The sequence below is a fragment of the Bombina bombina genome, chromosome 6 (assembly GCF_027579735.1).
Source record: "Bombina bombina isolate aBomBom1 chromosome 6, aBomBom1.pri, whole genome shotgun sequence".
NCBI classification, from domain to species: domain Eukaryota; kingdom Metazoa; phylum Chordata; class Amphibia; order Anura; family Bombinatoridae; genus Bombina; species Bombina bombina.
The window spans coordinates 482,234,946-482,259,377 of NC_069504.1; the positions used below are offsets into that span (position 1 = coordinate 482,234,946).

The window sequence follows — 24,432 nt, forward strand, 5'->3', positions numbered from 1 at the left end:
GCCAAAAAAATTAATTTCTCCAACATTGGTGTGTCCGGTCCACGGTGTCATCCATTACTTGTGGGATATTCTCCTCCCCCACAGGGAAAGGCAAGGAGAGCACACAGCACGAGCTGTCCATATAGTCCCTCCCAGGCTCCGCCCCCCCCAGTCATTCTCCCTTGCCGCTCTGAACAAGTAGCATCTCCTCGGGGATGGTGAGGAGTTTGTGGTGTTTAGTTGTAGTTTTTTATTCTTCTATCAAGAGTTTGTTATTTAAATAGTGCTGGTATGTACTATTTACTCTGAAACAGAAAGGGATGAAGATTTCTGTTTGTGAGAGGAAGATGATTTTAGCAGACAGTAACTAAAATCCTTTGCTGTTTCCACATAGGACTGTTGAGATGAGATAACTTCAGTTGGGGGAAACAGTTAGCAGGCTCTTCTGCTTAAGGTATGACTAGCCATATTTCTAACAAGACTGTGTAATGCTGGAAGGCTGTCATTTCCCCTCATGGGACCGGTAAGCCATTTTCTTAGTCAAACAAACAGAATAAAGGGCTTATTATGGGCTATAAACTGGTAGACACTTTTAGGGGCTAAATCGATTGCTTTATTTAAGTATTATATGCAGTTTGAAGTTGTATTTCACACTTTTATAACATTGGGGAACGTTTTTAGCACCAGGCACTTGTTAAGACACCTTCCCAAGTCAGGAAGGGCCTTTCTCTGTAGTAGGCAGAGCCTCATTTTCGCGCCATTACTGTGCAGTTTATTTTGAGTTCAATACATGCAGCTGCATGTGTGAGGGTCTGGAATCCACTTAAAAACTTTCCTAGAAGGCTTCATTTGGTATCATATAGCCCCCCTGGGATTGGTGAAGTTGCAGCAAAGGCTGTGGCTGGGTCTGTAAGGGGGTTTAAAAATTAAAAACGGCTCCGGTTTCAACATTTTAAGGGTTAACAGCTGGGGTGCAATACTTTGAATGCATTAAGACACTGTGGTGAAAATTTGGTAAAGATTGGATAATTCCTTCATAGTTTTTTCACATATTCAGTAATAAAGTGTGCCCTGTTTAACATTTAAGAGACAGTAACGGTTTTGTTTTAAAACAGTTTTTGTGCTTTATTAACCAGTTTAAGCCTGTTTAACATGTCTGTACCCTTCAGATAGATCATGTTCTGTATGTATGGTAAGCCAATGTGGTTCCCCATTCAAATATAGTGTGATAATTGTGCCATTGCGTCCAAGCAAAGTAAGGACAGAACTGTCACAAATTGTAAAGTTGCCCAGGATGATTCCTCAGATGAAGGAAGTAGACATAGTTCTACATCATCTCCTTCTGTGTCTATACCAGTTATGCCCGCGCAGGCGACCCCCTAGTACTCTCTAGCGCGCCAATACTTGTTACTATGCAGTAATTGACGGCAGTAATGGATAACTCCATAGCTAATATTTTATCCAAAATGCCAGCATTTCAAGAGAAAGCGCGATTGCTCTGTTTTAACACTGTAGAGCAGGGAGGGCGCTGATGATAATTTTTCTGTCATACCCTCACCACCAATCTGAAGTGGCAGTGAGGGAGGGTTTGTCAGATGGGGAAATTTCTGATACAGGAAGAATTTCTCAGCAGGCAGAACCTGATGTTGTGACATTTAAATTTAAATTAGAGCATCTCCGCGCATTACTTAAGGAGGTACTATCTACTCTGGATGATTGTGACAATCTGGTCAACCCAGAAAAATTGTGCAAGATGGACAGTTCCTTGAGGTCCCGGTGCACCCTGATGCTTTTTCCGATACCTAAACGGGTGGCGGACATAGTGAATAAGGAGTGGGAGAAGCCAGGCATACCTTTTGTCCCTCCTCCTATATTTAAGAAATTGTTCCCTATGGTCGGACCCCAGGAAGGACACATGGCAAACAGTCCCTAAGGTCGAGGGGGAGTTTTCTACTCTAGCCAAACGCAGCACCCCATCTCCTATTGAGGACAATTGTGCTTTCAAAGATCCTATGGATAAAAAATTGGAGGGTTTGCTTAAAAAGATTTTTGTACAGCAAGGTTACCTCCTTCAACCTATTTCGTGCATTATTCCTGTCACTACAGCAGCGTGGTTCTGGTTCGAGGAACTGGAAAAGTCGCTCAGTAGGGAGACTCCGTATGAGAAGTCATGGTCAGAATTTACGCACTTAAGTTAGCTAATTCCTTTATTTTAGACGCTGCTTTGCAGTTAGCGCGGTTAGCGGCAAAAAATTCAGGGTCTACAATTGTGGCGCGCAGAGCGCTCTGGCTAAAGTCTTGGTCGGCGGATGTATCTTCCAAGACAAAATTGCTTATACCCCCTTTCAAAGGTAAGACCCCTTTTGGGCCAGAATTGAAAGGAGATTATTTCAGTCATCACTGGGGGAAAGGGCCATGCCCTCCCACAAGATAAAACCTTTCAAGGCTAAGAATAAGTCCAATTTTCATTCCTTTCGCAATTTCAGGAACGGACCGGCTTCCCACTCGGCAGCCTCTAGACAAGAGGGTAACGCTTCCCAGACTAAACCAGCTTGGAAATCAATGCAAGGCTGGAACACGGGTAAACAGGCCAAGAAACCTGCTGCTGCTACCAAGACAGCATGAAGAGGTAGCCCCCGATCCGGAACCGGATCTAGTAGGGGCAGACCTCTCTCTCTTTGCTCAGGCTTGGGCAAGAGATGTTCAGGATCCCTGGGCACTAGAAATAGTCTCTCAGGGTTATCTTCTAGAATTCAAGGAACTACCCCCAAGGGGAAGGTTCCACATGTCTCACTTATCTTCAAACCAAGTAAAGAGACAGGCATTCTTACATTGTGTAGAAGACCTGTTAAAGATGGGAGTGATACTCCCCAGTTCCAACTGTGGAACAAGGTCAGGGGTTTTTACTCAAATCTGTTTGTAGTTCCCAAAAAAAAAAAAAAAAAGAGGGAACTTTCAGACCAATTCTGGATTTAAAAATTCTAAACAAATTTCTCAGAGTGCCATCGTTCAAAATGGAAACTATTTGAACGATTTTACCTACAATCCAGGAGGGTCAATTTATGACTACCGTGGATCTAGGAGGATGGTATCTGCATATTCCTATCCACAAAGATCATCATCAGTTCCTAAGGTTCGCCTTTTCTGGACAAACATTACCTATTGTGGCTCTCCCATTCGGACTAGCCACTGCTCCAAGGATTTTCACAAAGGTGCTCGGGTCCCTTTTAGCGGTTCTAAGACCCAGGGGCATTGCAGTGGCAACCTTACTTGGACGACATCCTAATTCAAGCGTCGTCTCTTTCAAAGACAAAGGCTCACACATTGTTCTAGCCTTTCTCAGATCTCACAGGTGGTAGGTGAACATAGAAAAATGTTTCCCCGTCTCCGTCAACAAGAGTCCCTTTCTTGGGAACAATAATAGATTCTTTAGAAATGAAGATTTTCCTGACAGATGTCAGAGAGTCAAAGCTTCTAAACGCTTGTCAAGTTCTTCACTCTGTTCTACGGCCTTCCATAGCTCAGTGCATGGAAGTAGTAGGGTTGATGGTTTGCAGCAATGGACATAGTTCCTTTTGCGCGAATTCATCTAAGACCATTACAACTGTGCATGCTCAAACAGTGGAATGGGGGACTATACAGACTTGTCTCCAGTGATTCAAGTAGATCAGAAGACCAGAGACTCACTCTGTTGGTGGCTGACTCAGGATCACCTGTCCCAGGGAATGAGCTTCCGCAGACCAGAGTGGGTCATTGTCACGACCGACGCCAGTCTATTAGGCTGGGGCGCGGTCTGGGATTCCCCTGAAAGCTCAGGGTCTATGGTCTCGGGAATAGTCTCTTCTCCCGATAAACATCCTGGAACTGAGAGCGATATTCAATGCTCTCCGGGCTTGGCCTCAACTAGCAAAGGCCAGATTCATAAGATTGTAATCAGACAACATGACGACTGTTGCTTACTTCAACCATCAGGGGGGAACAAGGAGTTCCCTGGCGATGAGAGAGGTGACCAAGATCATCAAATGGGCGGAGGATCACTCCTACCACCTGTCTGCGATCCACATACCCAGGAGTGGAAAACTGGGAGGGGATTATCTGAGTCGTCAGACCTTTCATCCGGGGGAGTGGGAACCCAATTATGGGGCATTCCAGACATGGATCTGATGGCGTCTCGTCAGAACTTCAAGGTTCCTTGCTACGGGTCCAGATCCAGGGATCCCAAGGCGACTCTAGTGGATGCATTAGTGGCGCCTTGGACTTTCAACCTAGCTTATGCGTTTCCACCGTTCCCTTCTCATTCCCAGGCTGGTAGCCAGGATCAAACAGGAGAAGGCCTCGGTGATTTTGATAGCTCCTGCGTGGCCAGCAGGACTTGGTATGCAGGACCTGGTGAATATGTCATCGGCTCCACCATGGAAGCTACCTTTGAGACAGGATCTTCTAGTACAAGGTCCATTCGAACATCCAAATCTAGTTTCTCTCCAGCTGACTGCTTGGAAATTGAACGCTTGAATTTGTCTAAGCGTGGGTTTTCGGATTCTGTGATAGATACTCTGGTACAAGCCAGAAAACCTGTGACTAGAAAGATTACCATAAAAATATGGAAAAGATATATCTGTTGGTGTGAATCCAAGGGATTCTCATGGAGTAAGATTAAAATTCCTAGGATCCTTTCCTTTCTCCAAGAAGGTTTGGATAAGGGATTATCAGCGAGTTCTCTAAAAGGACAGATTTCTGCTTTTATCTGTCTTGTTACACAAACGACTGGCAGCTGTGCCAGATGTTCAAGCTTTTGTTCAGGCTTTGGTCAGGATCAAGCCTGTTTACAGACCCTTGACTCCTCCCTGGAGTCTAAATTTGGTTCTTTCAGTTCTTCAAGGGGTTCCGTTTGAACCCTTACATTCCATAGATATCAAGTTGTTATCTTGGAAAGTTCTGTTTTTGGTTGCTATTCTTCTGCTAGAAGAGTTTCTGCATTATCTGCTCTGCAGGTTAATCGCCTTATCTGGTGTTCCATTCAGATAAGGTTGTTTTGCGTACTAAACACTGGTTTCCTTCCAAAGGTTGTTTCCAACAAGAATATTAACCAGGAAATAGTTGTGCCTTCTTTGTGTCCGAATCCAGTTTCAAAGAAGGAAACGCTTGTTACACAATTTAGATGTAGTCCGTGCTTTAAAGTTCTATTTAGAAGCAACAAAGGATTTCAGACAAACGTCTTCTCTGTTTGTAGTTTATTCTGGCAAGAGGAGAGGTCAAAAAAGCTACTGCTACCTCTCTTTCCTTTTGGCTGAAAAGCCATTATACGATTGGCTTACGAGACCTGCCGGACGGCAGCCTCCTGAACGAATCACAGCTCACTCTACTAGGGGCTGTGGCTTCCACATGGGGCCTTCAAGAACGAGGCTTCTGTTCATCAGATATGTAAGGCAGCGACCTGGTCTTCTCTGCACACTTTGTCCAAATTCTACAAATTTGATACTTTTGCTTCTTCGGATGGCTATTTTTGGGAGAAAGGTTTTGCAAGCCGTGGTGCCTTCTGTTTAGGTAACCTGATTTGCTCCCTCCCTTCATCGTGTCCTAAAGCTTTGGTATTGGTTCCCACAAGTAATGGATGACACCGGGGACCGGGACACACCAATGTTGGAGGAAACAGAATTTATGCTTACCTGATAAATTACTTTCTCCAACCGGTGTTGTCCGGTCCACGGCCCGCCCTGGTTTTTTAATCAGGTTTGAAGAATTTCTTTTCTCTATACACTACAGTCACCATGGCACACTATAGTTTCTCCTTTTTTTCTCCTAACCGTCGGTCGAATGAATGGGGGGGGCGGAGCCTGGGAGGGACTATATGGACAGCTCTTGCTGTGTGCTCTCCTTGCCTCTTCCCTGTGGGGGAGGAGAATATCCCACAAGGAATGGATGACACCGTGGACCGGACACACCGTTTGGAGAAAGTAATTTATCAGGTAAGCATAATTCTGTTTTTGCATTGCGCGTCATACTTGGCGCCAAATAATTTGATTATTCAAACCCCACTTCCAATATGCCTCTTGCCTTTCTCTATGCACAGAGGGCTATGCTGTTTGCATTTTTTTTCCCATTCCTGAAACTGCCATATAAGGAAATTGATAATTTTGCTTTATATGTTGTTTTTTCTCTTACATTTGTAAGATGTCTCAATCTGATCCTGTCTCAGAAACCACTGTAGGATTCCTGCTGCCTGATAACCGTTCTACCAAGATATGTGTATCTGTTGCAAATTAGTAGAGATTACATCTCCAGTGGTAGTATGTAACAGTTGTCATGATAAACTTTTACATGCAGAGAATGTATCCATCAGTACTAGTACAATGCCTTTTGTTCCTTCAACATCTAATGTACATGATATCCCTGTGAATATAAAAGATTTTATTGCTGATGTGATTCAGAAGGCTTTGTCTGCTATTCCGCCTTCTAATAAACATAAAAGGTCTTTTAAAACTTCTCATAAAGTTGATGAAATTTAAAATGACCACAACATACTGATTTATCCTCCCTCTGATGAGGATCTATCTGATTCAGAAGATCTACCTCAGAGATAGACACTGACAAATCTACCTTATCTCTTTAAGATGGAGTATATTCGTTCCTTGTTAAAAGAGGTGTTGATTACTTTGGATATTGAGGAAACTAGTCCTCTTGATATTAAAACTAGTAACGTTTAAATTCTGTTTATAAACCTCCTATGGTTACTCCAGAGGTTTTTTCCAGTTCCTGTTACTATTTCTGATTTGATTTTCAAAGGAATGGAATAGGCCTGGTACTTCTTTTATTCCTGCCTAAGTTTAAAAAGTTGTAATCCCTTGCCAGCAATTAGATTGGAGTTTTAGAAAAAGTCCTCAAAGTTGATGGGGCTATCTCTACTCTTGCCAAATGTACTACTATCCCTATGGAAGATAGTACTTCCTTTAAAGACCCTTTAGATAGGAAACTTGAATCTTATCTAAGAAAAGCTTATTTATATTCTGGCTATCTTCTCAGGCCTGCCATTTCAACTTTTTGGTTGGAATGTTTAGCGCAACAGGAAACAGATCCTGAATTTGTCTAGCATTGTTCGCTTGCTTCAACATGCTAATCATTTTATCTGTGATGCTATTTTTGATATCATCAAAATTGATGTTAAATCTATGTATTTAGCTATCTTAGCTAGAAGAGCTTTGTGGCTTAAATATTGGAATGCTGACATGGTATCTAAGTCTAGATTACTAACTCTTTCTTTCCAAGGTAACTTATTTGGTTCTCAGTTGGATTCAATTATTTCAACTGTTACTGGGGGAAGGGAGTTTTTTTACCTCGGTATTAAAGATCTAAGGCTTTTCATTTTTTTCGACATAATAAGGAACAAAGCCAATCCTTTCCCCAAAGAATTGGGTTCCAATTGGAAACCCTCTTCAAGTTGGAATAAATCAAAGCCTTTTAAGAAACCAAAGCCAGCCCCCAAGTCTGCATGAAGGTGCTGCCCTCATTCCCGTTAAGCTTGTCGTTCTTCCATTTGACCTAGCGACAGCTCCAAGATTTTTTTCAAAAGTTCTCAGTTTCCTACTCTCTGTAATCAGATAACAGAGTATTGCGGTGTTCCCTTATTTGGACGATCTCTTGGTACTAGCTCAGTCTTTACATTTGCCGAATCTCACACGAAGACATGGTTGGAGGATCAATTTACCAAAAGTTCCTTGATTCCTCAGACAAGGGTCACCTTTTTAGGTTTCCAGATAGATTCAGTGTCCATGACTCTGTCTCTAACAGACAAGAGACGAATAAGTCGTTAGTCGTACGAATAGTCTTAGTCGTTCCCTTCAGTGGCTATGTGCATGGAAGTTTTAGGTCTCATGACATGCAGCATCGGACGCGATCCCCTTTGCTCGTTTTCATATGAGACCTCTCCAGCTTTGTATGCTGAAGCAATGGGCAGGGATTATACAAATATATTGCAATTAATATCCTTATATCCCAATGTTCAACTTTCTGACTTGATGATTAGACAACCACCATATAATTCAAGGGGCCTCTTTTATTCGTCCAACCTGGACTGCAATCACAACAGATGCAAGTTTTTCAGGTTGGGGAGCTGTCTAGGGAACTCTGACAGCACAAGGGGTTTGGAAATCTCAAGAGGCGAGGTTACCAATCAATATTTTGGAACTCTGTGCTATTTTCAGGGCTCTTCAGGTTTGGCCTCTGTTGAAGAGAGAACCATTCATTTTTTTTCAGACAGACAATGTCACAACTGTGGCATATGTTGATCATCAGAGTGGGACTCGCAGTCACCTAGCTATGAAAGAAGTATCTCGGATACTTGCTTGGGCAGAATCCAGCTCTTGTCTAATTTCTGTGGTACATATCCCAGGTATAGACAATTGGGAAGCGGATTTTCTCAGCCGTCAGACTTTACATCCGGGGGAGTGGTCTCTCCATCCAGATGTGTTTTTTCAGATGTGGGGTCTTCCAGAAATAGATCTGATGGCTTCTCATCTAAACAAACTTCCCAGGTACCTATCTAGGTCCAGGGATCCTCAGACGGAGTGGGTGGATGCGTTGGCAGTTCCTTGGTTTTACCAACCTGCTTATATCTTTCCGCCTCTAGTTCTTCTTCCAAGAGTGATTTCCAAAATAATCATGGCACATTCGTTTGTGTTTCTGGTAGCTCCAGCTTGGCCTCACAGGTTCTGGTATGCGGACTTTGTCCGGATGTCCAGTTGTCAACCCTGGCCACTTCCTTTAAGACCAGACCTTCTGTCTCAAGGACCATTTTTCCATCAGGATCTCAAATTGATAAATTTGAAGGTATGGAAATTGAATGCTTAGTGCTTAGCCATAGAGGTTTCTCTGACTCAGTGATTGATACTGTGTTACAGGCTTGTAAATCTGTTTATAGGAAGATTTATTATCGAGTTTGGAAGACTTATATTTCATGGTGTTCTTCTCATAAATTCTCCTGGCGTTCTTTTAGAATTCTTAGAATTTTAGTTTTTTCAGGATGTTTTGGATAAAGATTTATCTGCAATTTCCTTGAAGGAACAAATTTCTGCTCTTTCTGTTTTATTTCACAGAAAGATTGCCTAAGCTTCCTGATATTCACTGTTTTGTTCAGGCTTTGGTCCGTATCAAGCCTGTCATTGAATCAATCTCTCCTCCTTGGAGTCTTAATTTGGTTTCAAAAGCTTTACAGGCTCCTTCTTTTTGAGCCTATGCATTCTTTGGATAGTAAACTACTTTTTTGGAAAGTGTTGTTCCTTTTGGCTATCTCTTCTGCTAGAAGAGTTTCTGAATTATCTGCTCTTTCTTGTGAGTCACCTTTTCTGATTTTTCATCAACATAAGTCAGTTTTGCGGACTTCATTTAAATTTTTACCTAAAGTTGTGAATTCTAACAACATTACTAGGGAAATTGTTGTCCCCTCTTTGTGTCCTAATCCTAAGAATTCTTTGGAAAGATCCTTACATTTTCTGGATGTTGTAAGAGCTTTGAAATATTATGTCAAAGCTACTAAAGATTTCAGAAAGACTTCTAGTCTATTTGTTGTCTTTTCTGGTTCTAGGAAAGGTCAGAAAGCTTCTGCTATTTCATTGGCATCTTGGTTAAAGCTTTTGATTCATAAGGCTTATTTGGAGTCGGGTCAGGCCCCGCCTCAGAAAATCACAGGTCATTCTACTAGATCAGTCTCCACTTCGTATTGGGTATTTCTATCCCATACGTCACTAGCTCATGGACTCTTGCCAATTACATGAAAGAAAACATAATTTATGTAAGAACTTATCTGATAAATTCATTTCTTTCATATTGGCAAGAATGCATTAGACCCACCCTTTTTGTGGTGGTTATGTTTTTTGTATAAAGCACAATTATATTGCCAATTCCTTTTTAGATGTTTTTTTCTCCTTTTTTTTCTATCACCCCACTACTTGGCTATTCGTTAAACTGAATTGTGGGTGTGGTGAGGGGTGTATTTATAGGCATTTGAGGTTTGGGAAACTTTGCCCCTCCTGGTAGGATTGTATATCCCATACGTCACTAGCTCATGGACTCTTGCCAATATGAAAGAAATGCATTTATCAGGTAAGTTCTTACATAAATTATGTTTTTTTTTGTAGGGTGGTCTTGATAAGAGTTTATCAGCCAGTTCACTTAAATTCAACATTTCTTCCCTTTTAGTTTTGTATCACAAGAAGATTTTGAGACTTCCTGTTTAAGATTAGTCAGGATAAGACCAGTTATCAGGCCTGCTATACCCCTCTGTGGAACCTTCATTTTAACTTCAGCTTTCTTCAGGCTCAGCTGATTGAACTTATGCATAGTCTGGACATTCAACAGTTGTCTTGAGATGTTCTTTCTCTCTTAGCCATTGTGCCACCCCTGAAGAGCATATGAGATTTTTTGCTCTATCTTGTGATTCGCCTTACTTGATTTTTTATCAGGATAAAGCAGTTGTAAGAAAAAACTACTCTTTCCTTCCTAAGGTTGTTTCTTCTAAAAACCTCAATTTGGAAATTGTAGTCCCATCTCTCTGCCCAGCACCAACAAAAAAATGCTAAACACAGATCACTTCATAACTTGGATGTAGTATGGGCCTTGAAATTCTGAATTCTTTAGTGGCTTGAAGAATTTATTTTTCCTTCTTTATCCATTTATCAGGTCCCCCACAAGGGACAGACATTTGCTGCTATCACCTTTGCAGGGTTGTTTGATTCACATGGCCTAACTAGTAGCGGGCAAGTCTCCCCCTGAATTAATTACTTCAGAGTAGTCACCACGTTTTGGGCTCTAAGAAATGAAGCTTCAATTGAACAGATGTTCAAGGCAGCTACTCGGTCATATTTTCATACCTTTACCAAATTGTACTATTTTGACACATTTGCCTCTTCTGAGGCTGCTTTTGGTAGGAAAGTTCTTCAGGTTGCAGTGCCTGTTTAGTACCAACCTTACCTGTTACAGCTTGGATATAAAATCCCACATGTGATGGTTCTTGGACACTCACCATCTTATGAAAAAAAACAAAATTTATACTTACTGGATAAATTAATTTATTTCATGATGGTGAGCGTCCACCTGCACTTGTTTATCCAATACCAGTTGGCAACAGTACCACTTTGCACTTCTTTACCCCTTTTCTTTCCTACTTTATTTTCTTCTTTCTCTTTGCCATATGTATAACTAAGGAATCATGGGAAAGTATGAGAGATTAAAACTCTGTTGTGTGGGGTGTTTTTGCCTCCTCCTGCAGGGACTGGACTTTAATCCCACATATGAAATCTCATGGATACTTACCATCATGAAAGAAATTTATCAAGTAAGCATACATATTTTTTTTTCTTTAGCTAGGATTATGTGTTCTAAATTGGTTATAGTTATATGGCTGTTTTAGGTAAGAATTAAGTAAGAAGTCAAAACAGTATGCCCATATTTATGTTTAAAATACAATTAGAAACCAGAAGTTAACTTTTTAGAAGCTCGTGCGCACCACTGGATATAACAAACTCTAGTTTTCTTTAAATTGAATATAATATTGATTTAATTTACATTTTTGTTTTGTAGGCTGAGAAAAATGGTCCAGACTTTCAAACCACTTTTGGAAGCACTGAACAGACTTTAAAGGTACAGTTCATTCTATTCTCAAAGCTAATCTATTTTTGTCCCTTATGAGAACCTATTACCATACTAAATCAGCATTTAGGTAGTGAGGTATGTTTAATGGGATACAAAAGTACATCTCCAGGCTATTTTCATAAAGCTATTTTAGTCTTTTTTTTTCTTTTATCATGGATATTGGAATCTTTTACTCACATCTCAGAATAAACTTAAAGGGACATTAAACACTTTGAGATGGTAATATAAAATGATAAATTGTATATAATAAAACAAAACAACTCTGCAATATATTTTCATTATTTATTTTGTCCTCTTTGCCTGTAATTCCCATTCTGAAATTGTGAGCTTTTCAGTTCCTGTTAGAATGGAAGTGCAGAACACTGTTAAATCCAGCATAACCATTGGCTGCACACTCTAGTGACCTATTTATAACTGTCTCTAATTGGCCACAGCAGAGAAGGTAACACAAGTTACAACATGGCAGCTCCCAGTGTTTTATAGACACTAAAACTTTACACTTATTTTGTCACTTTTTAAACAACTAATTAAACTTTAAAAAATATATCTACATGTTAGTCATGGACTAATCTTTTCTTTGAATGCATCATTCTATCTAGCATGTATTTAGTGTTTAATGTCCCTTTAATCGCTGACAGGCAAATAAATGTATGGGGATGTTTTAAGGTAATCATTTTTTTAATTAACTTATATTGCATAGTGCATTAAAATATGCTGTGGCTGATTAGCAATCTATTTACATTTACGTATTACGGTGTTTTTTTTAATATGCTTATTAAATGGTTGATTGTTTTATGCGTATACTTTCTCTGTTTTCCATGTGCCATCCTCTTGTCTTAGTCATATTATGCCAACCTGATGACATCTAATTTCCAACAGAAACACTATTGTTACTTCTCCATTTCCAACAGGTGGCCTTTTCATCTGTGGAACTCTTGCTACACTCTCAGGCTTTGCTCTCTGCCATCAGCTTCCTGACAGAAGCTATCCCAAGCCTCCCTGATAAGGCTGATAAAAGCCCAACGCAAGAGCAACAGGACAGAGGAACGTTTGTTAAAAAAGGTAAAGCCCAAGACAAATATTGATTCATTATGAAAATGAGATTGTGTTATAAAAAGATGTTTCAGCAATTAGTGCTTATCTCTCCATTCCCTAATGCTTGGTGTGTGATAATGAAACAACAAGAAGAAATGTCCGGCAGTTTCTCTATTATGTTCTCTTTTCAAGGCTTTATCAACATGTCATTAATCCCATGCAAATACAAATGTACTAGAAAGTTTCAATAAATTATACCTAATTGTATATATTTAGTATAAATACTAAAAGGACACAGAATTAAGCTTCAACATATTAAATTAAGGACTCTAAGCATAAAGTAAGTAAAAAACAAATTTCCTCTTTTTGTCATCAGCTGCAAAGGTTTCAAAAGATAAGGATGTGTTCTTCTTCAAATTATTTGCGAAGCTGGATTCTTTCAGAGTGAATGTGTGTGATGGAGATCGACAAATCACTGAGATTATAATACAGGGTATGTGAATCTATAAGGCAATTCTTCTCTAATATGTTCTTAACAATTTTTCATATGTTCACAAAACACATATGCATTTAATTTGTTTTTTATTGGTATAAACCTATGCATCTAAATGTTTGCCTTAGAGCTCGGTACCTGGTATCCCTGCAATTACTCTGTGAACAGTTTTTTTGCCATAGTTATTGTGTAACCCATCCCCATTGTTCTGCTCAAACATCCTTTTTCTTTTATATAAACACATTATTTGGCTTGATACTCTTTCAGAGTGTTGCACAGAGAAGAACCAGTAATTGTACAATTTTTGAGATAACTATTTCTGAAATCAGACAAAAAACAGACAGAATACTATAAATGCAAAAAGACAGGGATGTTGTAGTTTACCGTCAACAAGAGGGGCCAGCAGTTCGAGACAGGCTCCGACTGAAGGGATTGGAGCTGGTAGTTGGGTTTACCTGGGAAACGAGGTCAACGCTCTGGCACCAAGACGTTGCTCAGTACTGGGCAAAGAAGCTAGGTCCTCCAAAGATGTTCTTACATTACCTCTTTCAAATAATGGGCCTTGTGCACTTCTAGGTTACAGTTTTTTTGCCATAGGAATAGCATTCACCTTTGTACTTGGTAATTTTTATAGTGTTCCGAACTGAGGAGAAGGTGACGCCACCTCCTGTTAAATGGAAATAGGCACTTTGCATAGCCTCCCAATTAAATTAATGCTGCTCTTCTTGTTTCCCAGCAAGCCCATATGTACTAGAATGCAGCCACTGCCTATCCCTGCACCTGACCACTGCCTTTTTTTGTATAAAACTAAGAACCCACCTCCTGATCACTCTGTATTCTTACATGTGATTGTAGTTCCTCACTCAGACCAGACATTTTCAGTTTTCCTTCTAGTGGTAATTTCAGTACAACTTTAACAGGGTACATTTCTTTAAGTTTCAGTCAAAATATTTTTTTCCAGATGCACTTATTTTTACAGTGGCTATTATTCTGTACAAATACAGAATAATCAACTAGACGGGTGGTCCTTCTAGGCATGTTGTATGAATCTTGCTACTCTGTAAGTGTAAATCCAGGAACCTGCATGTCTCTGTTTTTAAAACATTTCAGCATGCATTGAACAGGTCTGCATGCTCCAAACTTGTTAAACTTAAATGGACAGAAAAGACAAAATTAAAATGTCAATTTGACATATAAACATATTAGCAATATACTTCCATTAGCAAAAATGCTTCTAGTAAAAGTTACTACTGTTTTTTTTCTGCAGCATACGCACATATCCTGTGAGGGCCCATGCACCAGTATTCAAACACCACATCTTCTTAGAGATCTGGCAGTGGCGTGTTTTGCTTCTGGATACGTAATTTGTGTCATGCAAGCCACTGCTGGCTCTCTGAGAAGGTATGGTGTATTATTCATCATTTTAAAAGGATTCTACCTTTAATTCTTTTTTAACTTAAAGGGACATAATATGCATATGCTAAATCAATTGAAAGTGATGCAGCATAACTGTAAAAAGCTGGCAGCAAAATATCACCTGAACATTTCTATGTAAAAAAGGGAAATATTTTACCTCAAAATTTATTCAGCTTACAAGAGTAAGTGCTCTGGTTAACAGGTATACTTCAGCTGTTGTCCAGCTGCAAGTTGGAAAGAAAACCCAATAGTTAATCACCATCAGCATTGCTGAGTTAATGCATTGCTTTGAGCTCATGGGATTTCACTGAAATATTGCAAGATTTCATAGTAAACTTCCTTAAACTGAATAGGGAAATAACATGACTGTGCCTGCACATGCCAGATGCACGCTCCCTTGCAAGTCATGGGACAAGTATCCTGATTGGCTGCTTAAAATCCCTTTACAATGGGGTGGGAATACTTTGTAAAAAAGAAAGATATTTACCTAAAAATTTCTTAAGAGATGTTCAGGTGATATTTTCTAGTCCGCTTTTGACAGCAATTCTGCATCACTTTCAAGTGATTGCTTGTTTAGCTGTAGATAGGGGCTATACTGAGAATTTCTTAGTGATCATTTTGCAAGAAAACAAGTAAGCTATTTGCTTTTATTAACAAAGATTTATGTTTACTTTTGATTTAAGAAATATTATTTATAAAAAGGAAGCACTGTTTTTTTTACCCTTTTATATTTGACTAAATTCTGCAGTGCCTGTTTTTTTCCTGTGTTCACATGTTTATAAAACACTTATTTTTTAATATTCTCTGTAATGTAAGTACTTGTCCTTTCACTTATTTGTTGAAAGTCCCATCGGTTAAATAATTTACTGTCACAAGGATTTCAAAAAACTGAAATGTTGTTTATTGGCTGGGAATTGTTCTTCAGTAATTGCACCTCATGATCTGTGCACGCATTTCATGATATTTTCACTACATTTGAAACCACTTTGGAGGGTGATTTTAGTAGAATATGCTACCTATTGACATGAGGAGTTTCTATATAGATAGATTTCTGATTGCATTACTTTTTCTGTTAATTATTTTTCTTTAAATATTTATTTATTTTAACTGCAGGCCTAGACTCTTCAGTTTCCATCCAGATGAACCAAATACAAGCCTTTGCCCGGCTACGGGATATTATTGTTAATGATGTAAACCCAGAGACTATTCATAAAAAGGTAAAATGCTAGTTAAATTGAACCAGTTTGTATATCATTATACTCAAGATTTTTTATATATAGACTACAAAACAGTACATTTTTAAATATGCCAATATAAAAAGTTACAAATACAATTTATATCTCCATATATGTGCACATGTGATGATACAAGCAGCAGATTAATGTGACTGAAACTGAGGATCCAATTCTCCAAGATTCACTGGAATGAAGTGAAATATCACTCTAACCGTTATTGTACATTAAACTGAAGTTTTACTTTGTAAATGTAATACATGTTTTTCCTTTGAACGTTTAATAGTACTGATCAATTTAAATTTGCATTTTGCTGCATACTTAATATTTTTTTGGCTTATGAGTGATCTGGAATAGGCTTTAAGATATTGCATAGATGGGTGCCATGCCCATGATTTATGTATATGAGGTTTTACAGGTTATTTGCAGATAAAACCAACCCACCCTAAGGTTACATATGATTAGGGATTTGCCAACCAGCTTACATTAACTAGCAGGGACAATATCTATTAAAAATCTGTACAGGGAAAATATAGGTGAAGATTACCTGAATCTGTTTCTTTCCTGAAGTATACAACATCAAGATAACACTGATACATGAAAGCAACTATGATACAGAAACAATATTTATTAAAATGCAGTGTTTAACTAGGGTTGAGTGGTTATTCATATGTTTGCGTATGTGTGATTTACTCCTGTCAAAGATGCTTTCTGTGGAGTGGATTAGTGAATTTGAAAACAGCATTCAGTTTGTTGGTGTTATCTGTAACCAGTCATTGTTGCTTCTGATGATGCTGGGACAAACCAGTGTGTAGACTGATTGTCTTAAAGTTTTGCTTTCTTTCTAAGATATGGAGAGTCCACTACGTCATTCAATTACTAGTGAGAATATCACTCCTGGCCAGCAGGAGGAGGCAAAGAGCACCACAGCAAAGGCTGTTAAGTATCACTCCCCAACCCATAATCCCCAGTCATTCTCTTTGCCTCTGTTAATGGAGGAGGTGAAGTTTGGTGTCTGAAGAAATGAATTCCTTTTCCCTGCAAGCAAGGATTTGGGGTTTAGCTGAGTCCATGTCAATCTCTGCAGTAGAGTAGTGGTTGCTTTTAAGCAGTTGGGAAGTTGTGAGGTTGTGCTTAATTTGTTTCCTAACATATTGCTGCCCTAGGTATAGAAAGCTAGATTGCAGGTAAGTGATTTTTGTCTTCTAGGTATGGAGACTTGCACTTTACAGGATTCTGCTGCTTTATTTTATTGGGACACATTTAATCCTTTATTAAGGATTTTCTATTTGCAGGATGCAGGCACTTATTTTGTGACTGAGACTTAAAGGGACATAATACTCATATGCTAAATCACTTGAAACTGATGCAGTATAACTGTAAAAAGCTGACAGGAAAATATGACCTGAGCATCTCTATGTAAAAAAGGAAGATATTTTACCTCACAACTTCATCAGCTCACCAGAGTAAGTTCTGTATAAAAAGTTATACACAGCTGCTGCCCAGCTGCAGGTAAAATTTTTTTTTTTTTTTTAAATGAAGAAATGAACAGCAGCCAATCAGCATCAACAGTGCTGAGGTCATGAACTCTTTTACTGTGATCTCATGAGATTTCATAGTAAACTTCCTTAAACTGAATAGGGAAATAAGATAAGTGTGCACGTAAGCTCACTTCCATTAGCTGACCCGGGACAGACATACTGATTTGCTGCTTAGAAGTCCTTTACAATGGGATGTGGCTACTGAGGAATTTTTGAGGTAAAATATCCTTCTTTTTTACATAAAGATGTTCATGTCATATTTTCTAGTCAGCTTTTTACAGCTATGCTGCATCACTTTCAAGTGTTTCAACATTTGGGTATCATGGCCCTTTAAGGGGTTATATGTGGGGGAGAAATCCTTTTCACATATATGTATGGGGCTCATTTTGGTGTTTTTGTGATGCTGAGTGTTTTTAAAAGATACCGTTGTCTTTTTATTTTCTTTATGTTGGTATGCACAGTTGCTGTTGCTTTAAATCGCTAGAGGATTCATTAGCTGTTTTTAATTCGGCTGAGAAATGCCTGCTTTTGATTGGTGCAGTTTCTCTTTAGCCGATCAGAGGACACTCACAATCTGCTGGTTTTCAGTGTTTTTGTTATCGCATTTTTCTGAGGGGTCGGGTAGGGCACCTCAGCATCTACTGCGGTGTAGAGTTTCTTAGATTTGTTATTTTGCTGTTTGCATTTAACATATTTTTGCTCTGGGAGATAGACTTCTTAAAGTGACAGTAGTCTTATTGTAAAAGTTATTTTTTTGTTTTATTTTTTGGGGAACTTTTATTGAAGCTATTATGGACATGGAACAAGTTTCGTGTAACAAATGTTTATTATTCCTGGAGACACAAATTGTTTTGGCTATGCAGTTCTGTGCTGCTTGTTTAGCTAAAACTTTGCAATGTAAAGATAAATTGTTGCCCTCTGAGCCCAGTAAAGTCTCTTAGGATAAGGCTGTAAAGGCAATGCCACAGTTTTCACCTTAAACGTCCCAAGCCTCTCTGGTGTCACATGCAGTGCCCTGCAGTTCCTCTCAGCCTCCTGGTGGAGTATATTTGCCTGCTGATTTTGCTGCACAGATATCTTCTGCGGTGTCTGCGGCATTATCTGCTTTTCCTGTTTTAGGAAAACACAAGAGGAAAACTAATCATTTATCAGAGGGTAAGGGGTCTGTTTCAGCTGCTGCTACGCAGGTTGACCTCCCTCATAACACTGGGGAGGACATTACCTCAGTAGCTTCTGAGGGTGAAATCTCAGATTCTGACAGTGTAAATACTTTGTCTGAGGTTGAAGAAGTAAACTTCAGGTTTAAGCTTCAACACCTTTGTGTATTATTAAAGGAGGTATTGGCTACTATGGATGACTCGGACTCTCCTGTTGTGGTTAACCCTAAAAACATCTAGTAAGCTTAATAAATTCTATGATGTTCCTTCCTCAGTGGAGGTGTTTCCTGTTCCAGACCGTGTGACGGAGATTATTTCACAGGAATGGGAGAAGCCAGGGATACCTTTTTCCCCGTCTTTTGTGTTTAAAAAGATATTTCCTGTTGCTGACTCCATTAAAGATTCATGGTGCACGGTGCCTAAAGTAGATGGGGCCATTTCTACTCTGGCTAAGAGAACTACTATTCCTATAGAGGATAGTTGCTCTTTTAAGGATCAATGGACAAAAAGCTGAAAGGCTTATTTGAAGAAGATGTATGTTCATCAAGGTCTTGAATGGCAACCTGCAGTTTGTATTATTACAGTAAGTGTCTGAATATATTTTAGAAAAGACTCCGTTGGAGGAAATTCAAAATAGGATTAAGGCTCTTAAACTAGCTGATTCCTTTATTTCTGATGATTACATGCAAGTTATTAGATCGGGAGCCAAGATGTCTGACTATTCTATCTTGGCCTGCAGGGCTTTATGGCTAAAATCAGCTGATGTTACCTCCAAGTCTAAGCTTCTGGCGCTTCCTTACAAGGGTAAGACCTTGTTTGGGTTTGGCCTGGCAGACATAATATATATAATATTTTGGGTGGAAAAGGATCTTTTCTACCACAAGATAAAAAGATCAGACTTAAAGGACGTCAAAGTAATTTTCATTCCTTTTGAAGCTTCAAGGGTCAAAAGTTCTTCCTTCTCTGCTTCCAAGCAGGAGCAATCCAAGTTTTCTTGGAAGCCCAATTAGTCTTGGAACAAGGGGAAGCAATTAAAGAAACCTTCACCTGAGCATAAGTCGACATGAAGGGTCCCGGTCCGGGACTGGATCAAGTGGGGGGCAGACTTTCCCTTATTCTGTCAAGCCTGGATATGAGATGTCCCAGATCCTTGGGCTGTGGACATAGTATCTCAGGGTTACAAAATAGAATTCAAATCTCTTCCTCCCAAGGGCAGATTTCATCTCTCAAGATTATCTGCAGACCAGGTAAAAAGAGGGGCATTCTTGAACTGCGTTCAGGATCTTTCGTCCCTTGGAGTGATTGTTCCTGTTCCAGTAAGGGAACAGGGTCTAGGAGTCTATTAAAATCTGTTTGTAGTGCCTAAAAAAGATGGAACTTTTCAAACCATTTTAGACCTAAAGTGTCTCAACAGTGTCTCTAATAACTCCTGCATGGCCACGCAGGATCTGGTATGCAGACCTTGTGAAGATGTCATCTCTTCCACCTTGGAGGTTACCTCTGAGGAAGAACCTTCTAACTCAGGGTCCGTTCCTTCATCCAAATCTTGTTTCTCTAAAGAGGACTGCTTGGAGATTGAGTGCTTAGTTCTGGCTAAGCGTGGGTTTTCTCAGTCGGTCATTGGTACCATGCTGCAGACTCTAAGCCTGTTACTCGTAAGATTTACCATAAGGTATGGCATAAATACCTTTATTGGTGTAAATCAAAGGGCTACTCTTGGAGTAGGGTCAGGATTCCTAGAATTTTGTCTTTTCTCCAGGAAGGTCTGGAGAAAGGGTTGTCAGTCAGTTCTCTGAAAGGTCAGATTTCTGCTTTATCTATTCTGTTATATAAGCATCTGGCGGATGTGCCAGATATTAGATCCTTTTGTCAGGCCTTGGTCAGAATTAGGTCTGTATTTAAACCTGTTACTCCTTGGAGTCTTAACCTTGTTCTTAAAGTTTTGCAGCAGGCTCAGTTTGAGCCAATGCATTCCATAGATATTAAGTTGTTATCTTTTAAGGTTTTGTTTCTTGTTGCTATTTCTTCTGCTCGGAGAGTTTCAGGAACTCTCGGCTTTGTGATTTGCCTTATCTTATCTTTCATGCGGATAAGGTGGTTCTTCATACTAAATTGGGTTTTCTCCTTAAAGTGGTTTCGGTTAGAAATTTTAATCAGAAATCTGTTGTCCCAATCCTTCTCATAAGGAACGTCTGTTGCACAATTTGGATGTTGTGCTTGCTCTAAAATTCTATTTACTGGCAACTAAGGATTTTGGTGAGTCTTCTGTCCTTTTTGTTTGTTTCTTAGGAGAGCGTAAGTGTCAGAAGGTTACTGCTACTTCTCTTTCTTTCTGGTTTGTTTTGCTTATGAGACTGCTGGTCAGCAGCCTCCTGAGAGAATTACAGCTCACTCCACTCCTCTTCCTGGGCTTTCAAAAATAAAGCTTCTGTGGAAAAAGAGGCTTCTTTTGGGAGAAAGGTTCTTCAAGCGGTGGTGCCTTCTGTTTAGGTCTGCCTGTCTTGTTCTTCCTCCCAGTTCATTCCGTGTCCTCTAGCTTGGGTATTGGTTCCCACTAGTAATTGAATGACGTTGTGGACTCTCCATGTCTTAGGAAAGAAAACAAAATGTATGCTTACCTGATAAAAAAAAATTCTTTCCGGATATGTAGAGTCCATGACCCCACCATTATTTATGACAGTTATTTTTGACTAAACCTCAGGCACCTTTGTGTTATACCTTTTTCCAATTCCCTTTGGTCGAATGACTGGGGACTATGGGTAGGGGAGTGATATTTAACAGTCTTTGCTGTGGTGCTCTTTGTCTCTCACTAGTAATTGAATGACGTTGTGGACTTTCCATATCCGGAATGAAATTTATCATACATTTTGTTGTTTTTTCAGATGCTATTAAAGGGGAAGTTCACCCAAATATGTTCTCCACTTTAAATTATTCCCAATGATCAATTTTGTCTGCTAGAGTTTATTAAATTGTTTACAAGTAGCTCCTTTACCCATATTTTAGCATTTGAAATAGCTGATTTAGCCTGTGGTATCCCCACATATACTGAAAATGTATATACTTAAGCCTAGGCTATTGATAAGCCTAAGTAAACACAGCCAGCAGAAAATATTATACTCTTAGTGGGGTGCAGGATAGTTAAAGTGATGGTAAATCCTAGCGTTTGTGAAACGCTTGGATTTACCATTGGAACAATAAAGGGGACTTTCATTCATGAAGTATAAAATACTTTATGCTGAAAGCTCCTTTGCTCCAAGCGTTCGCTGCACTGCACTGCTAAGGCAGCACACAGCAGAACGCTATTTGACAGAGGTGACATTTCCACCTCTTAGCCAATAGCCGTGTGGGAAAGCCAGCTTGGTGCTGCATATTGCCACCTACTTCATATACAAAAATAAACCTGAGTGCAATTTCTCATACATTTTATACTCTGCAGCTGGTATATCATTGAAAATACATTAATGGGAAAACATTTTTTACAGTGTACTGTCCCTTAAAGATTGTTGAAAATAATTCTTTCAAAACCTTTGTTCTGATTTTGATTATTCCATTTGAGGAGAGAGTCATTTTTCGAAAAGCTGTAGAAACCATTAGTAACCATTAGAAACCATAAGTTAGAATGATGCACTCTCAGAGAAGTTTGTCTGATTTCTGTGAGGTGTTCTACCTATTGCACTGATCCTACAGTACTGATATGATTATATTTTGAGTGCAAATAAATTGATTTATAAGTTATTATAATTCAGTATCTAAATAAGTTGGAACCATGTTATTCTGTAGAGTTAAAAATTCTGTTTAACTTTTTTTAATATTATTAGTATATACATGCAGTTAAGCACCAAAATGAAAGCATTTTTATGTAAATGAGCTTATGCCGCTGTGTAACATGTAGTGGGCGGTAGGCAAACTGAAACATACATTGGTATGCATTTTGTACTCTAGCCTCTCAAGTAGTATGTAGAAAATTTACCAATTGCAGCTGTAAATTACAAGGTGAAAGGATAATTAATTAATGGTTATTAGACATCTTTTATTTTAAATGAATAGTTATTTAATGACAGTGGATATATATATATTTGTGTATGTGTGTGTGTATATATATATATATATATATATATATATATATATATATATATATATATATATATATATATATTATATATATATATATATATATATATATATGACAAGGAACCTCTGGCTTTTGATATGAGTTGCCATACTTGTATACATGGCCATGGCTAAAGTTACTGAGTCAGCTGGCTTCAGGTAAGCTTAAAATAATTTAAATGAGTAATTGCTGTATATCTAACTGAAGTTTTAATCACTGTGTGCTTGGAAGATTATGCATTAATAATCACCTGTTGCAAATAAAACCAGTGGGGTGGGACCAGTTGCAGAATTATTTGTGCCAAGGGCTGCAGAAAAACAAGTTATACCTCTGTTATCTCAAACTACAATTTTATATCACCAGTAGTATGGTTCTTCAGTCCAAAACCCACTAACAGCCAATGTGTCATATCCTTTGTATTATTCGGTTTCATTATTTTGAACTAGTTACCATAATACAGTGCAAAATGGGTCCATAGTTCAGTTGCATTTCTCTTTCCACAGGCTGTGTCCATTATGGAAGATGAGGTTTTCAATTTCAATTTGACTCTCTACCCTGATGCCACTCAAGGAGAAGCCTACAAGGATGTATCCAAGGTTGATGGGGAAGTATCTCTCAGGGTTGGCTGTATTCAGATAGTCTTCCTTCACAAGTTCCTCATGTCTCTTCTAGTAAGTTGATTTTTTTCCTTCAGGTATTGTTTTGCAACTTTAAATATTTATGCAAACCTACACTACTCTATCTACAATTAAATTATTTTAGGTGCTGACACACTGGTAATCTATGGGGGGCACGTTGTAAATGAGCTATTTAATAATAATAACCCACAGATCATAGCACGTCAATTAAAGGGACAGTCAACACATTTAAAAAAAAAAAAAAAAAAAAAGATAGATAGATAATGCCTTTACTAGCCAGTCCTCAGCTTTGCACAACCAACATGGTTATTTTAACATACTTTATAACCTTTAAACCTCTGTCTGTTTCTAAGTCCCTAAAGACAGCCCCATGATCACATGCTTTTGTATTTGCTTTTCACATCAGGGGAAGCTAGTTCATGTGAGCCATATAGATAACATTGTGCTGATGCCTGTGGATTCTAACAGAGCACTAATTGGCTTAAATGCAATTCAATAGATAGTCATGTGATCAGGGTGCCGGCAGAAGATGCTTAGAAAGAAGTTAATCACAGAGGTAAAAAGTATATTAAAGGGACAATCAAGTAAAAAAAAAAAAAACTTTCATGATTTAAATAGGGAATGTAATTTTAAACAACTTTCCAATTTATTTTTATTACCAATTTTGCTTTGTTCTCTTGGTATTCTTAGTTGAAAGCTTAACCTTGGAGGTTCATATGCTAGTTTCTTAGACCTTAAAGTGAATGTCAATTTTTACCTTTTGTGTTATCTAGTTTTGTAGTCATTACTGATATTAAGTGTACCGCCGCAATAAATTTATAATAAAAAGTGTATTTTATTGTTTATTTTATATCTTGCATCTCGCTCATTCGCTTACCCGCTCCTCCCACTCATTGCTTCCTCATTTTCAAGCAAATTACGTAAACAGCGGTCCCACCCGCTGTTTACGTATAGGCACTGCGCGCTCCCGTGTCTATTTTACATTGCGCATGCGTTACTCTTGTTTACGCTGTATAACAAGATAGTATTCATTGAATGAGTGTATTCATTCAATGAAAACTATCGTGAGTGGCGTAGGACAGGATCTCCCAAAAGAATCTAAAAAAGAATCCAGACAATTTCAATAACATAAATATCGAGTGTAAGTCTATTTTGGATATCTAAAGTATATATTAAAAGTAATACTG

The 24,432-nt window shown here is 38.8% G+C and overlaps 1 protein-coding gene across 1 annotated transcript in view; it reads left to right on the forward strand.

Annotated features, from left to right (window-relative positions):
• Positions 1-24,432, forward strand: part of VPS13C (vacuolar protein sorting 13 homolog C) — a 1,402,311-nt gene that overhangs the window by 786,556 nt on the left and 591,323 nt on the right. The window contains 5 exon segments of the mRNA XM_053719302.1: positions 11,551-11,610; positions 12,534-12,684; positions 13,034-13,150; positions 15,680-15,783; positions 23,111-23,278. Of these exon segments, the coding sequence (XP_053575277.1) occupies positions 11,551-11,610; positions 12,534-12,684; positions 13,034-13,150; positions 15,680-15,783; positions 23,111-23,278 (600 nt within the window).